The sequence below is a fragment of the Myotis yumanensis genome, unplaced genomic scaffold, assembly GCF_028538775.1.
Source record: "Myotis yumanensis isolate MYYU_CA2020_CCGP unplaced genomic scaffold, mMyoYum1.0.hap1 SCAF_19, whole genome shotgun sequence".
Lineage (NCBI taxonomy): Eukaryota > Metazoa > Chordata > Mammalia > Chiroptera > Vespertilionidae > Myotis > Myotis yumanensis.
This window is the reverse complement of record NW_027223770.1, coordinates 11217753-11230050: the sequence shown is the minus strand read 5'-3', so window position 1 is coordinate 11230050 and position 12298 is coordinate 11217753. Positions and strand designations below refer to the sequence as shown.

The window sequence follows — 12298 nt, the reverse complement described above, 5'->3', positions numbered from 1 at the left end:
AGCCATATCTTTCTCTCTCTCTCTCTCTCTCTCTCTCTCTCTCTCACTGGGGTGGGGGCCAAGCGAGGAGATGGGGTCCAGGGCACCACTGCTCACAAGGAGGAGCCTGAGGACCTGCTGGCTTGGGGGGTGAGCTGCTGGATTAGACTTTCTTTTTAACTAAATCATCCTGCAACTGGCTTTCTCATCTGGATCCCAGGCTGGTACCTATAGATCTGTCACATGGCATTTCAGGATGTGGCTCTGCCATAGTCCACGTGGTTGCTCCTCAACGGTCACTACCATTCTTGGTGCTGCCAAGACACCCCCATGGAAGTCCCCTGGTGTGATGACATTGTTTCTCCAAGAAGCGGGATGACTGGCTCAGAAGTTGCCCCCCAAAATCTCAATCCCAATTTATACTCCCATCAGCAGTAGGGGAGACAATTTGGTTCCCCAAACCCTCACCAATGACTGAAACCAAATTTTAAAATTTCTGCCCAACTTAATAGGTAAAAATTGGTGTGTCATTGAGATTTCCATTTGCATTGTCCTAACGGGGGTTTAAGTGGCCTTAAAACCTCCCGACAAGAATACAGACATCATAAGAGCAGGCACTGGCTCATCCTCATCCCTTCTTCTCTTTGCAGCACCATTACAGTTCTGGGTGTAAATCAGGTTCAGACAATGGCCTGTGGGTCCCTCAAAGGTTATGGTGAAGGACAAGGCTTTTTCCTTTATTCCTAGCATGACCAGCACTAGGTAAACAGTAGGAAGTAAATTAATGTTGAAATGCATGAGGCGATGCCCAGGAGGTACAGCTGGGGAAAGCCACACCTGGTCTGGATGCCACCAGCACAGAGGGGACAGGAGAGGGCTGCAGGTGCCACGGGAGTTCATGGGACAAGATAAGACGTCCACTCACTTCCCAGTTCCGCCTCTCCCTCTTCGTGTCCCTGTCTTGCCTGTCAGAGTCTAGGAGGCCCCTGGCACTGGTTTTCTGATAGAAAAGGCAGTTGGCCACCTCAGACTTTTAGCTTGAAGAGCACCCAGGAAACCTCTCTGGAACCTCCCCAGCTCTGCGAAGCCCACACAAGTCCTCGGGTCCTGGCAAGTCCGTGCTCCTTTGAGAAACGCCCTCTCTCCCCCTGGGCGTGGCCTGAGCCAGACACAGGCTCTGGGCAACAGGCTTGGTTGAGCAGCAGCTTTTCTTTTCTTTTTTTTTTTTTTTAAATATATTTTATTGATTTTTTTTACAGAGAGGAAGGGAGAGAGACAGAGAGCTAGAAACATCGATGAGAGAGAAACATCGATCAGCTGCCTCCTGCACATCCCCCACTGGGGATGTGCCCGCAACCCAGGTACATGCCCTTGACCGGAATCGAACCCGGGACCCTTCGGTCCGCAGGCCGACGCTCTATCCACTGAGCCAAACCAGTTTCGGCGAGCAGCAGCTTTTCATTTCACAGCTTGCTGTGCCCGTAGCCCAGCGATGACAGCTGCCACTCAATGGCACTGGGAGAGGCTAGACGTCGCTTCGTCCCGGCCCCATCGTCCGTCTGCACATCCCAGGCCTCTGGGCAGGTTTTGTGCACGTTTGTGTATGTTTATATAACATTTTTATTGTGATACAGTTCAGACTCATACAATTCACCCATTTAAAATATAGATTCAGGCCGAAACCGGTTTGGCTCAGTGGATAGAGCGTCGGCCTGTGGACTGAGGGGTTCCGGGTTCGATTCCGGCCGGGGGCATGTACCTGGGTTGTGGGCACGTCCCCGGTGGGGGGTGTGCAGGGGGCAGCTGATGGATGTTTCTCTCTCATCGATGTTTCTAACTCTCTATCTCTCTCCCTTCCTCTCTGTAAAAAATCAATAAAATATATTTAAAAATATATATATATATAGATTCAGAGCTGTGCTACGTCACCACAATCAGTTTTAGGACATGCTTGTCACCCCAGAAAGAAACCTGCACCCAGTAGCAGTCACTCTCCGAGCCTGTTTTGGACAGAAAGGATGCTTGCAGGGCGGGCGGGCTTTTTCAGGAGCAGACAGTAGATGCCCCGGGAAGCATGGAGCACTCCTGCCGGAACGTAGGGACATCAAGTCCTGGTGTCTGCGGACTGTGCCCAGGAAGACCACAGCCCCCCTACAGGACGCCTTGGCCACATCTGGATGTGTGTGGAGGATACCGCACCAGCCACTATTCATCTGCAGGCCGTTCCTGTAATCTGGGCAGTTGGTGGAATGGCTTCTACATTGAGGCTCCCTCCGTTGCCAGCTACCACTATGCCTTAAAAGCTTGTTAGAGCCAGGTGCCCAAGGCTGGCTAGCCAGAAAAATGAATATGATCCCTGATTCATTATTTGTTCTGGCCCAGAACTAACTGCAGGAAACATCTGCTGTTTTGCCTGTCTGTCAATCACCCCCATTTCGGTTCCAGGCTTCAGCTTTCTTTCAGGGAACCTATTCACGGCCACTCCCAGTCAGGATGCTTGGGTGCAGCTGAATAATATAACTGGGCACATGACCCAGAGCCAGCCACAGTGATTGGCTCAAGGATGAGCATGTGACCTGTGCCTAGCCAATCAGGAGTCTGTCTCAAGATTACAGCTGGATCTGGGAAGGAAAGGTACTCTGGGGTTGCTGATCCAGTAGGATGGTGACCCCGGCTGCTGGGAACCAGAGCAGGGGACAACAGAATAAAGAGAAGGAGGAGGGACTGTTAACATTGAACCCCTTTTACCTCCTTGAACTATTTATATGCTCCCATAAATCCCCTTCATGTTACTCCTATCAGGTGGTTTTCAATCATTTGCAAATCTGCAAGGGAAGCTGACTTGCTTACCGCACTAACTAAGCTAATGAGTTACTTCTCACATGGGAGGCATCAGACACAAAGCAAGGGTGGCTCCATACCACGAGGGGGGAGTCCCCTACCTCTCTAGGCCTGCTTCCCTGACCGTACCTCTAATTCAGGTCCCAAGTGCAACAGGGAACAGGATGACAGAGGCTCAGTCACACCAAAACTGGGCACCAAGTCTCCAGGAAGCCATATGGCTCAGCTCTACCTGTCCTTAGAACATGGTAAGGCCCCACCGACCCTGCCTCATCACAGAGCTGGGGTTGAATTCATTTCCACAAAGACCATGGGGCATTTATGGGGCAGCAACGCTGAGCGCCTGAACTGACCCTGGGATGCTTCAGAGGTGAGAAAGGTAGAGCTCACCCCTTCCTCCTCCTCACTGTGCTCTCTTAGCTACTGGTTTCTTAGCTATTCCCTCGTAAGGGCCAAGTGTGAGGGGGCAGAGTGGCCCCACATGCAAAGCTTTGCATTACAAGCTCAGAGACAACACTTCCTGCTGTCCCATCAGAGCACGCATTCCAGAGAAGCCCTGGAAAAGCCCCAGCTAAAAGCGTTAGGCACATATTTAGGCTTGGCTTTGGAACCCCACTTCCTCCTTTTGTCCCCTCTGATTTTCCTGGTGTGCCCCACACGTGCAGGGACCTCCCCTCAGTCCTGCTCCCACCCATGGCTTACCACACTAGAAAAAGAGCTGACCAGAGTAACTTACTAAAGTGTTAGTGACATCAGAGACACAGCATGCCCCGAACACTCTTACTATGAGACCATCAGGAGGGTGAGACTCCAAGACTGACGGCACAGGAAGATCATTAGTAACCAGGAAGCCCTGCCAAATGCCCTGGTCCGTTTCCCCACTAAATGCTACCCTGGCTCCCCTCCAACCAGACCTCAAAGCAGAAAGCCACTATTCACTAAAATTCAGGCAAACTATGAGTGTTATTTATTGGGTAAGATTTTCTAACAAGTGTTTCCCAAAGCATGGGGTGTGTATCACTGAGTTTTAGATGACATTTGAGTGTAACACTAGATCAAGCATGTCAAACTCATGCTTGCACCAGAGGATACTGAATTATATCTCTTTCCGTTCTCCTGATTAAGTCGAGGAGATGGTCTTGGTTAGATGCTAGTATATCTTTAATGCGCCTCTACATCCGTTCGTCTCCCTTTCTACACATGAATAAACACACATAAGGAAAAACACAAGCCTCAAGCCCAGAGCCTTCAATAAATTAGACAATGAAAACAAAAAGATATTTTTATACTACTTCCTCTTTCCTGTAATTGATGCTGGTTTTCCATGTAAAGTGGTGAAATAAAGCTTCCTTTTAAAACAAATATTTATTTAAGTACAAAAAAAAAAAAAAAAGGAGATGGCTGATTTAGAATGTGGGAAAAACGATGCCCTGACCGGTGTGGTTCAGTTGGCTGGGCATCGTCTAGCGCACGAAAGGTTGCAGGTTCGATTCCTGGTCAGGGCACATGCTGGGTTCTGCGCTCAATCCCTGGTGGGGGGTGTGCAGGAGGCAGCTGATGGATGTTTCACTCTCAAATTGTTGCTTCTCTCTCTCCCTCTCCCTTCCTCTCTCTTTAAAAAGCAATTTTTAAAAATTTAAAAATGTAATAAAAAATAAAATGTGGGGAAATGATCATCTAGGTCAGGGGTGGGCAAACTTTTTGACTCGAGGGCCACAATGGGTTCTTAAACTGGACCGGAGGGCCGGAACAAAAGCATGGATGGAGTGTTTGTGTGAACTAATATAAATTCAAAGTAAACATCATTACATAAAAGGGTACGGTCTTTTTTTTTTTTTTTTCAGTTTTATTCATTTCAAACGGGCTGAATCCGGCCCGCAGGCCGTAGTTTGCCCACGGCTGATCTAGGTGATACAAGGACATGGCAAAAATGGCGTGGATGGGACAGGAATGAGTGCAGTTTGAGAAACACTGATCTTTTCTAACAGGCTACATGCTACAGGGCTGCGTACTTAGGAACCGCCGTTCCTCTGTCCTTACCTCATGGCTCTACGTCCAGAGTAAGGCCCTGCTTAGAGACCACTGGGCAGAAAAGTGAGAAGGTGGCAAATTATTTGAGGGTTTGGATTAAATACATGCTCCTGGTTGTTCTTTATAGCCCCTGGGAGGGAGGGAGGAGGAAGGGTTTGGAAAGTTGTTCCTTCGTGTTTTGGGAGACGATAGGGACAAGAATGGTGTGCAGAGGTTCAAGTGGCCACCCCAAAAAGGAATCAGAACTGTGGAAAGTAGGTCCTGAAGGGGGAAGGCAAGCCATGGATCTCAACAGAGTCCTGAGACTCCTCTCCCTGTGGGGGACCATCCCTCTTGTCACCAGAATCCGCTCATCCACTCATCTAGTGACCTCATCCCAATTTTCCTGTGGGGAACCAGGCCCTCCTGACACTCAGCTTCTAGGTTTCCAATGACAGCTAGAGGGGTGGGCAGGAGGCTCAAGCCCAGCCAATCAGAGAAGTGCATTCTCTGGCTACAGTGATTGGCACATGATCTAATGAACACCAAGAGGACCCAGTGAGACACCTTGCGAGAGAGGAATGTGCCCTATTTTGCCGGGAATGCTAAAAATAAAGACGTGAGCTGGGAACTGATAACTCTACCTGGAACCTGAGAACAGACAACACAAGAAGGCAGAGGTGAGAGACAGAGAGAAAGCGGGTCCTGAAGACATTGAGCACCTGGATTAAGCCTTACCTGAGTCAGCCCCCAAGGACCTGTTTCTTAATATGAGAAGATAATGTCCTGTTATATTGAGTTAGGGTTTCTTGTAAACAAGAGACCGACCATGGCAAGCGAGGCTGCTGCAGTAGCAGGCACTGTTTTCCTCCTCCCTGCGTGTGAAATGTCACGGATTCCCGAGGAGGAAGGGAATGCAGCTGAGGGTAGCAGCCTTCACCTGCCTCTTCCATGACAGAGTTCCCTTTGGCTGCCGCTACGCCCCCCATAAAGCCGGGCCCCCAATTACCTCGAGCCGTTGCTGATAAGAATACTCTCCCGAATCGTCAGGGTGCAGTAGTACCACACCAGTAGGAAGTTAAAGACTTCGTCCGTTACCCTGTGGGGAGAAACAGCCCCCGGAGGGGAGCAGGCATGAGAACCAGGGACGGCTGTCCCAGCCCCACTGCAACGGAACAGAGAACCAGGCCAGGGGCCACTCACACAGGGGGCCTCCGGAACCCCCGGATGCCCGGGAAGGCAGAGGGGGTCTGCCTCTTAGGTGTCTCTCCCCCTAGAATGAGCATGCCCCCGCCTCACCTTTCCACCTGAATCCTACCTGCCCTTAAGGCTCTAGCTGAGGTTTCCCTCCTTCCCTGACCACCCAGCCCACGACAACCTGTGGGTGGGGCACCCAGCAAGGAAATGATCTTGGGGGCAGAGTAAGGAAAGAAACTCCTGCTCCCAGGATGCTCAGGACATTAGGCTGTGATCTTTTCCCTGCCTGCCCAGCGTAGCGGGAAATAACGGTGGCAATCACGACTGCTTGTGTGCCAGGTCACATCTGAATGCCACAGGTGTACCTCATCTCATCCTCACCACCGTGCTGCTGGGTAGCTCCCCTTTTCCTCACTTTTTTTAAAAAAAAATTTTTTATTGTCTACAGTTTTATATATGTCTCCTTTTTCCCCAATTGACACCCCTCCCCCAGTCATATGCATGCATACAAGTCCTTAGGTTGTTCTCTAACCTCTCCCGCCCCCTTCCCTAACATTTGTCTCTGGATCTATTCTTGTTCATCAAATTATGTTGATCATTATATCCCACATATGAGTGAGATCATGTGATATTTATCTTTCTCCGACTGGCTTATTTCGCTTAGCATAATGCTCTCCAGTTCCATCCATGCTGTCGCAAATGGTAAAAGTTCCTTCTTTTTTATAGCGGCGTAGTATTCCATTCCACAGTTTTTTAATCCACTCATCTGCTGATGGGACTTCTTTTTTAAGAAATATATTTTTATTGACTTCAGAGAGCAGGGGAGAGGGAGAGAGAAATAGAAACATCAATGATGAGAGAGAATCATTGATTGGCTGCCTCCTGCACGCCCCACACTGGGGATCAAGCCTGCAACCAGGGCATATGTCCTGACCGGGAATCAAACCGTGACCTCCCGGTTCATAGGTCAATGCTCAACCACTGATCCATGCCAGCCAGGCCTGTTATCCTCACTCTCTATGAAGAAACCAAAGCAGGGCAAAGTTAAGTTATTTGTCAAAGGTTAAGCATCAGGACCTCAGAATATGACCTTATTTGGAAATTGGGTCCTTGTAAATGTAATTAGTTAAGAGGAGGTCAGCCCTGACCAGTTTGGCTCAGTGGATAGAGCGTTGGCCTGCGGACTGGGGGGTCCCGGGTTCAATTCCAGTCAAGGGCATGTACCTTGGTTTCGGGCACATCCCCAGTGAGGGGTGTGCAGGAGGCAGCTGATCGGTGTTTCTCTCTCATCAGTGTTTCTTTTCTTTTTTTAAAAAATATATTTTATTGATTTCTTACAGAGAGGAAGGGAGAGAGATAGAGAGTTAGAAACATCGATGAGAGAGAAACATCGATCAGCTGCCTCCTGCACATCTCCTACTGGGGATGTGCCCGCAACCCAGGTACATGCCCTTGACCGGAATCGAACCTGGGACCTTTCAGTCCACAGGCCAACGCTCTATCCACTGAGCCAAACCGGTTTCGGCTCATCGGTGTTTCTAACTCTCTAACCCTCTCCCTTCCTCTCTGTAAAAAAGAGGAGGTCACACTGGATTAGGGTGGGCCCTAAATCCAAGGACTGGTATCCTCCTAAGAAGGTCATGAGAGAGACTCATAAAAACACACGGAGGGAGGCCACCTGGCAAGATTGAGGCACGTGAGGCAGAGACCGGAGTGAAACAGCTTTAAGCCACGGAACACAAAGGTGGCCAGCGACCACCAGGAGCTGGAAAAGCAAGGAAGCACTCAGCCTGCAGAGGAAGCACGGTCCCGCCCACACCTCATTTCAGGCTTGTGGTCTCCAGACTGGAGAGGATCTGTTTCTGTTGTTTCGAGGCACCAGCTTGTGTGCTTGTTACGACACCCCTTGGAAAGGAAGACAGAACGGGGTGGGGAGCAGTGGGAACATCCAGGCCCTCGGTGAGCCCTGGAACGAACTGCACAACACACCACAGGTCTGCCCTCTGGGGCCCAGAGGTCCCAGCACAGGAATCTGGTTGCTCATTGAGAACTTTCACCCCCTTCCAGAGGGGCATGTGAGCTGGCATTACTGATGGGTGCAGCCTTTGCCCTCCAGGGAAACGGGCCAGGCCCAAGGCAGCAGGCAGGCACGGGTCCAGGGCCTAAATGAGCCTTTGTTTTGGACATTCAAGTGGCCAGACCAGCAAGTGGCCTCCCAGCCAAGCATCTGCTAGGAAATAAACCCTGAACACCTGGGCCAAATGCCCAAGCTGTGCTTGACCGCCTCCCCTGGGGAAGAAAACCACATGGAGACATGAAACCCCCTGGGGCAGTGTGGCTTCAGCCCCTGGCCTTGTCCTCAATGCACTGCTGGGTGGCACATGCTGGACAGAGCCCTCCTCGTACAGTGTTAACACGCGAGAACCCTGTGAGGTGGGCACTGGTGTCACCCTCGTTTTACAAACGGGGACATGGAGGCCCCCAGAGGGAACCTGCCTATGGTAACAGCCAATCAGTCTCAAAGCCACGAGCAAACCAAGGTTCTCTGTGACCTATTCCCTCTCTCTTTCTTTCCTTGCTTTTTGTTCCCTTCCTCCCTCTTTCTTTTTGTAATTGAAAGAGGTATGTAACTCACATACCATAAAATTCACCCTTTTAAAGTATACATTTGGTGTTTTTGTGTGTGTGTGTATTCACAATGTTGTGCATCCATCACTACTACCTAATTCCAGAACATTCTCATCACTCCCAAAGAAACCCATACCCATCTGCAGTCCCTTCCCATTCCCTGCCCCCGCCAACCCCTGGCATCCACTAATCTATTGTCAGTCTCTATGGATTTACCTGTTCTCAACATTCCACATAAATGGAATCATACGCTACATGACCTTTTGTGACCAGCTTCTTTCACTTAACATACAAATGGAGGTTTACAGTTTTCTTATGGAAAATAACACCATCATTAATAAACAACAATACAAGAATCAACTCTGTTTCACATACTCACCACTGTAAACCCACTTTTGCCTCACCCTGTAATGTTTCCCAGATTCATCTGTGCTGTAGCCTGTGTCAGAACGTCATTTCCTTTTACAAGCAAATACTATTCCATTGTGCGAACATGGCCAAACTGGGCTTTTTCCTGTCTGCACTCGAGGCCTCTGCAGCAGCCCTTTAGTAGATATTATTGGAGGGATTACGGCGAACAGGACTGCTATTTCTCGTGAGAAATGGCCCTTCTCTATCGACACCTCATCACACAAACACGGTGGATGCAGGAGGGACCCTGGGTCCCTCTCTCACGGTCCCCTCTCTCCCCAGCATGTCCCCCACCGCCACGCTGCCTTACCTGTAGTGAAGGACAAATTGACAGGCCACAGCCCCCAGGAGCAGGATGATGGTCAGGTAGAGCTTGAACTTCTCATACTCGTCCTTGTAGGCAAATCTATGGCAACAGACATGCCCGGGAAAGGTCGCGTGACTGTTACTACATTTATGGTAGTATAACTACATCCCACTGGGGGCAGGACCCTTGCCCCATTGGATCCTTGACATACTGCCAACCACACCCCATTAGGACCTTGTGATCCCACTAAAGGAGAGACTGGACCTTAAATGAATGGTGACGTCAATTAGGGAGCGAGACAGGGTCCCTTCCCCCAAAACGCCATGGCTCCACCTCCCTAGAAACTTGACAGATTGTGGCTGGACACAACTGTCTGCTTCCCAGGAGAGACGAGGAATGGAGCAGAGCCATTTCTCACGGGAAACTGGCAGTCCTGTCCACCCAACATATGGAACCCATGAAGGAAGCCTTTCCCAGGGGGTTAGTCAGAGAGACCAAGAGCCAGAGCACCACCTGTTAAAGTTTTTTCCTTTACGAAGAAGTTCTAGCTTGGTCCCATCTCCCCTGAATTGAAAGCACAATGCCTGGGTTCTGTAAAGCCAGTGGGTGGGCGTCTGGGACACTTACTTGGCCTGGTTGCTGAGGAGGGTCACGCTCACGTTGCCGAGGACCAGATTCAAGTAGAGCCTGGAAGGAAAGACTTGTGAAGTCGCTTCATCCCTAACAGCCCTGGGGGCAGCCCCAACCAAAAATATTCAAATGTAATAGGCATGCATTGAAAAGCCAACACAGAACATACGATGCTAAACTCAGCAGTACAATGGGCCTCACATCGAGTTCGAATAAATGACAGTCATGACTGACCCGTTTTCCTCCCCATATTTCCCAGCTTCCCTTGCAGCTAATGTGAGCATGTGACTAAGTGCCAGCCAATGAGGTGAAGGTATATGTACAATATCTAGGTCAATTTAAAGCAGGCTCTTTTTAAAATGAAGGCATAACCTTCAAAAGTACATAAGTCTTGCTCTGGCTGAGTAGCTCCATTGGTTAGAGCATTGACCAGACACTCCAAGGTTGCAGGTTTAAAACCCATCAGGGCGCATTTTTTATAAGAATCAACCAATGAATGCATAAATAAGTGGAACAGCAAATTGGTGCTTCTTTCTCCCTCTCCCTTCTCTTTTTCTAAAACTCAATTTTAAAAAAAGTACACAAGTCTTAAGTATACAACGTGATAGATTTGTACATATTTATGCATCCCTGCAACCAACACCCAGATCAAAGAATAAAACACTTCCAGCCCCAGAAGGCTCCCTCCCAGCCCCGCCCAGTCAGTGCCTGACCCACAGTGTCCATGGAGAAACATGTGAGAAAGCCTCCTTCTCTTTCCAGCCCTCACTTCTGTCTTTCCCCCTCAACCTCAAGCCCTAATGGGAAGGTGAGAATTATGCAGACCAGGTGTCCTAGACCTGGGTGTCTGCCCCAGCAGGGGGTGGGCAGTGGGGTGTGTAAGTTCCCAGCTCCTACCCGTTCTTCTTGGGCAGGTAGGCCTCCATGTCAAAGAAGATGTTCTGCCGCTCCTTGATGGTGACATCTATCTGCTGAACCAGCTCCGCCTCCTCCAGACTGGCACGGCGCTTGTACCTGCGGTCAGAGGTGTGGGCATAGAAGAAGCAGGGGCATTACCAGCCTGGAGGAAGAACCTGGAAGCTCTGGCCACTGCCCTCCCACTCTTCCCTCTCAATGTTTCTCGCAATCTCAATCTCCACCTGTATTCCCTGGGTTTGATGCAAGCTCCCTGCTAAGCCTTGTGACCCTGTGAATGTCTTTTAACCTCTCTGCCTTATTTTCCTTATTTAAAAAAAATAGGAATAATATCAAGACTACCTTCTGGAAATACCACTGCGACAAGTAAATGAGTAAATGCAATTTAAAGTATTTAGCACAGTGGAAAACTACTAGCAATATTATTCCTCTCACTACTCTTTTTTTCCAAATGACTTTGATTTAATCATGGGGAGTAAACTAAATGGAAAGCTTACAATAGAGAAGAATTATTATATGTCAATGTCTTTTGCAAACTAAGCTGGGACACAAAGGGACTGGGGCTCTGCTCGCTATTCTACAGGAATAAGCTGAAGATTACTAAGAGGGAGAAAGGATGGCACTTTAAAAGAATAAGCAGCCTGGCCAGGGTTGCTCAGTGGTTGAGCTTCGACCTATGAACCAGGAGGTCACGGTTTGATTCCCGGTGAGGGCACATGCCCGGTTTCAGGCTCGACCCCCAGTGGGGCACGTGCAGGAGGCAGCCGATTAATGATTCTCTCTCATCATTGATGTTTCTAACTCTCTCTCCCTTTCCCTTCCTCACTGAAATCAATAAAAATATTTTAAAAAATAAATAAATATAAAATGATAAAAATAAAAGTATAAGCAGTCAGGGGGCTGGGTAGAGGTGGGCAAAGGGTAGGGGAGGGAATGGGGACATCTGTAGTAGTGTCAACAATAAAAATTAAGTAAAAAAAGAAAACAGCATAAACAGTAAACTAATCAAGGTCTAATTGTTAGTCTTTCAAGACTAGAAAAACAAGTCACAGACATTCTGGGAGCAGGGGTTGTCTTCAGTGTAAGAACCTAAGTCAGGGGCCAACCTTCTACCCAGTGGTTCTCAGTGGCCATGTCTGGGAATTTTTTGGTTGTCAAGACCGAGTGGAGGGTGTTACTGGCATCTGTGGGCAGGGGCCAGCAATGCTGCTAAACATTCTACAACCCACAGGGCAGCCCCCGACAGCCGAGAATTATCGTTCGTGCCAAGGCTGAAAAACCCCCGGCAGATGTAAAAGACTCTGAAGTCCTGCCATCGGTAAGATGTGCTTTTCCAAGAGTGATGATGTCACTGCATTAAACCATTTACACTTTACCCCA

At 49.1% G+C, this 12298-nt stretch overlaps 1 protein-coding gene across 4 annotated transcripts in view; it reads right to left on the bottom strand.

The window, feature by feature from the left end:
• The window catches only part of TMEM120B (transmembrane protein 120B), a 52657-nt gene that overhangs the window by 8890 nt on the left and 31469 nt on the right, over positions 1-12298 (bottom strand). For all 4 annotated transcript variants that reach the window (XM_070399523.1, XM_070399522.1, XM_070399525.1 and 1 more), the window contains exons 3-6: positions 10901-11017; positions 10001-10060; positions 9377-9472; positions 5840-5929 (exon numbers count right to left, since the gene is read on the bottom strand). In XM_070399523.1, the coding sequence (XP_070255624.1) occupies positions 5840-5929; positions 9377-9472; positions 10001-10060; positions 10901-11017 (363 nt within the window). The remainder of the gene's footprint in view (positions 1-5839; positions 5930-9376; positions 9473-10000; positions 10061-10900; positions 11018-12298) is intronic.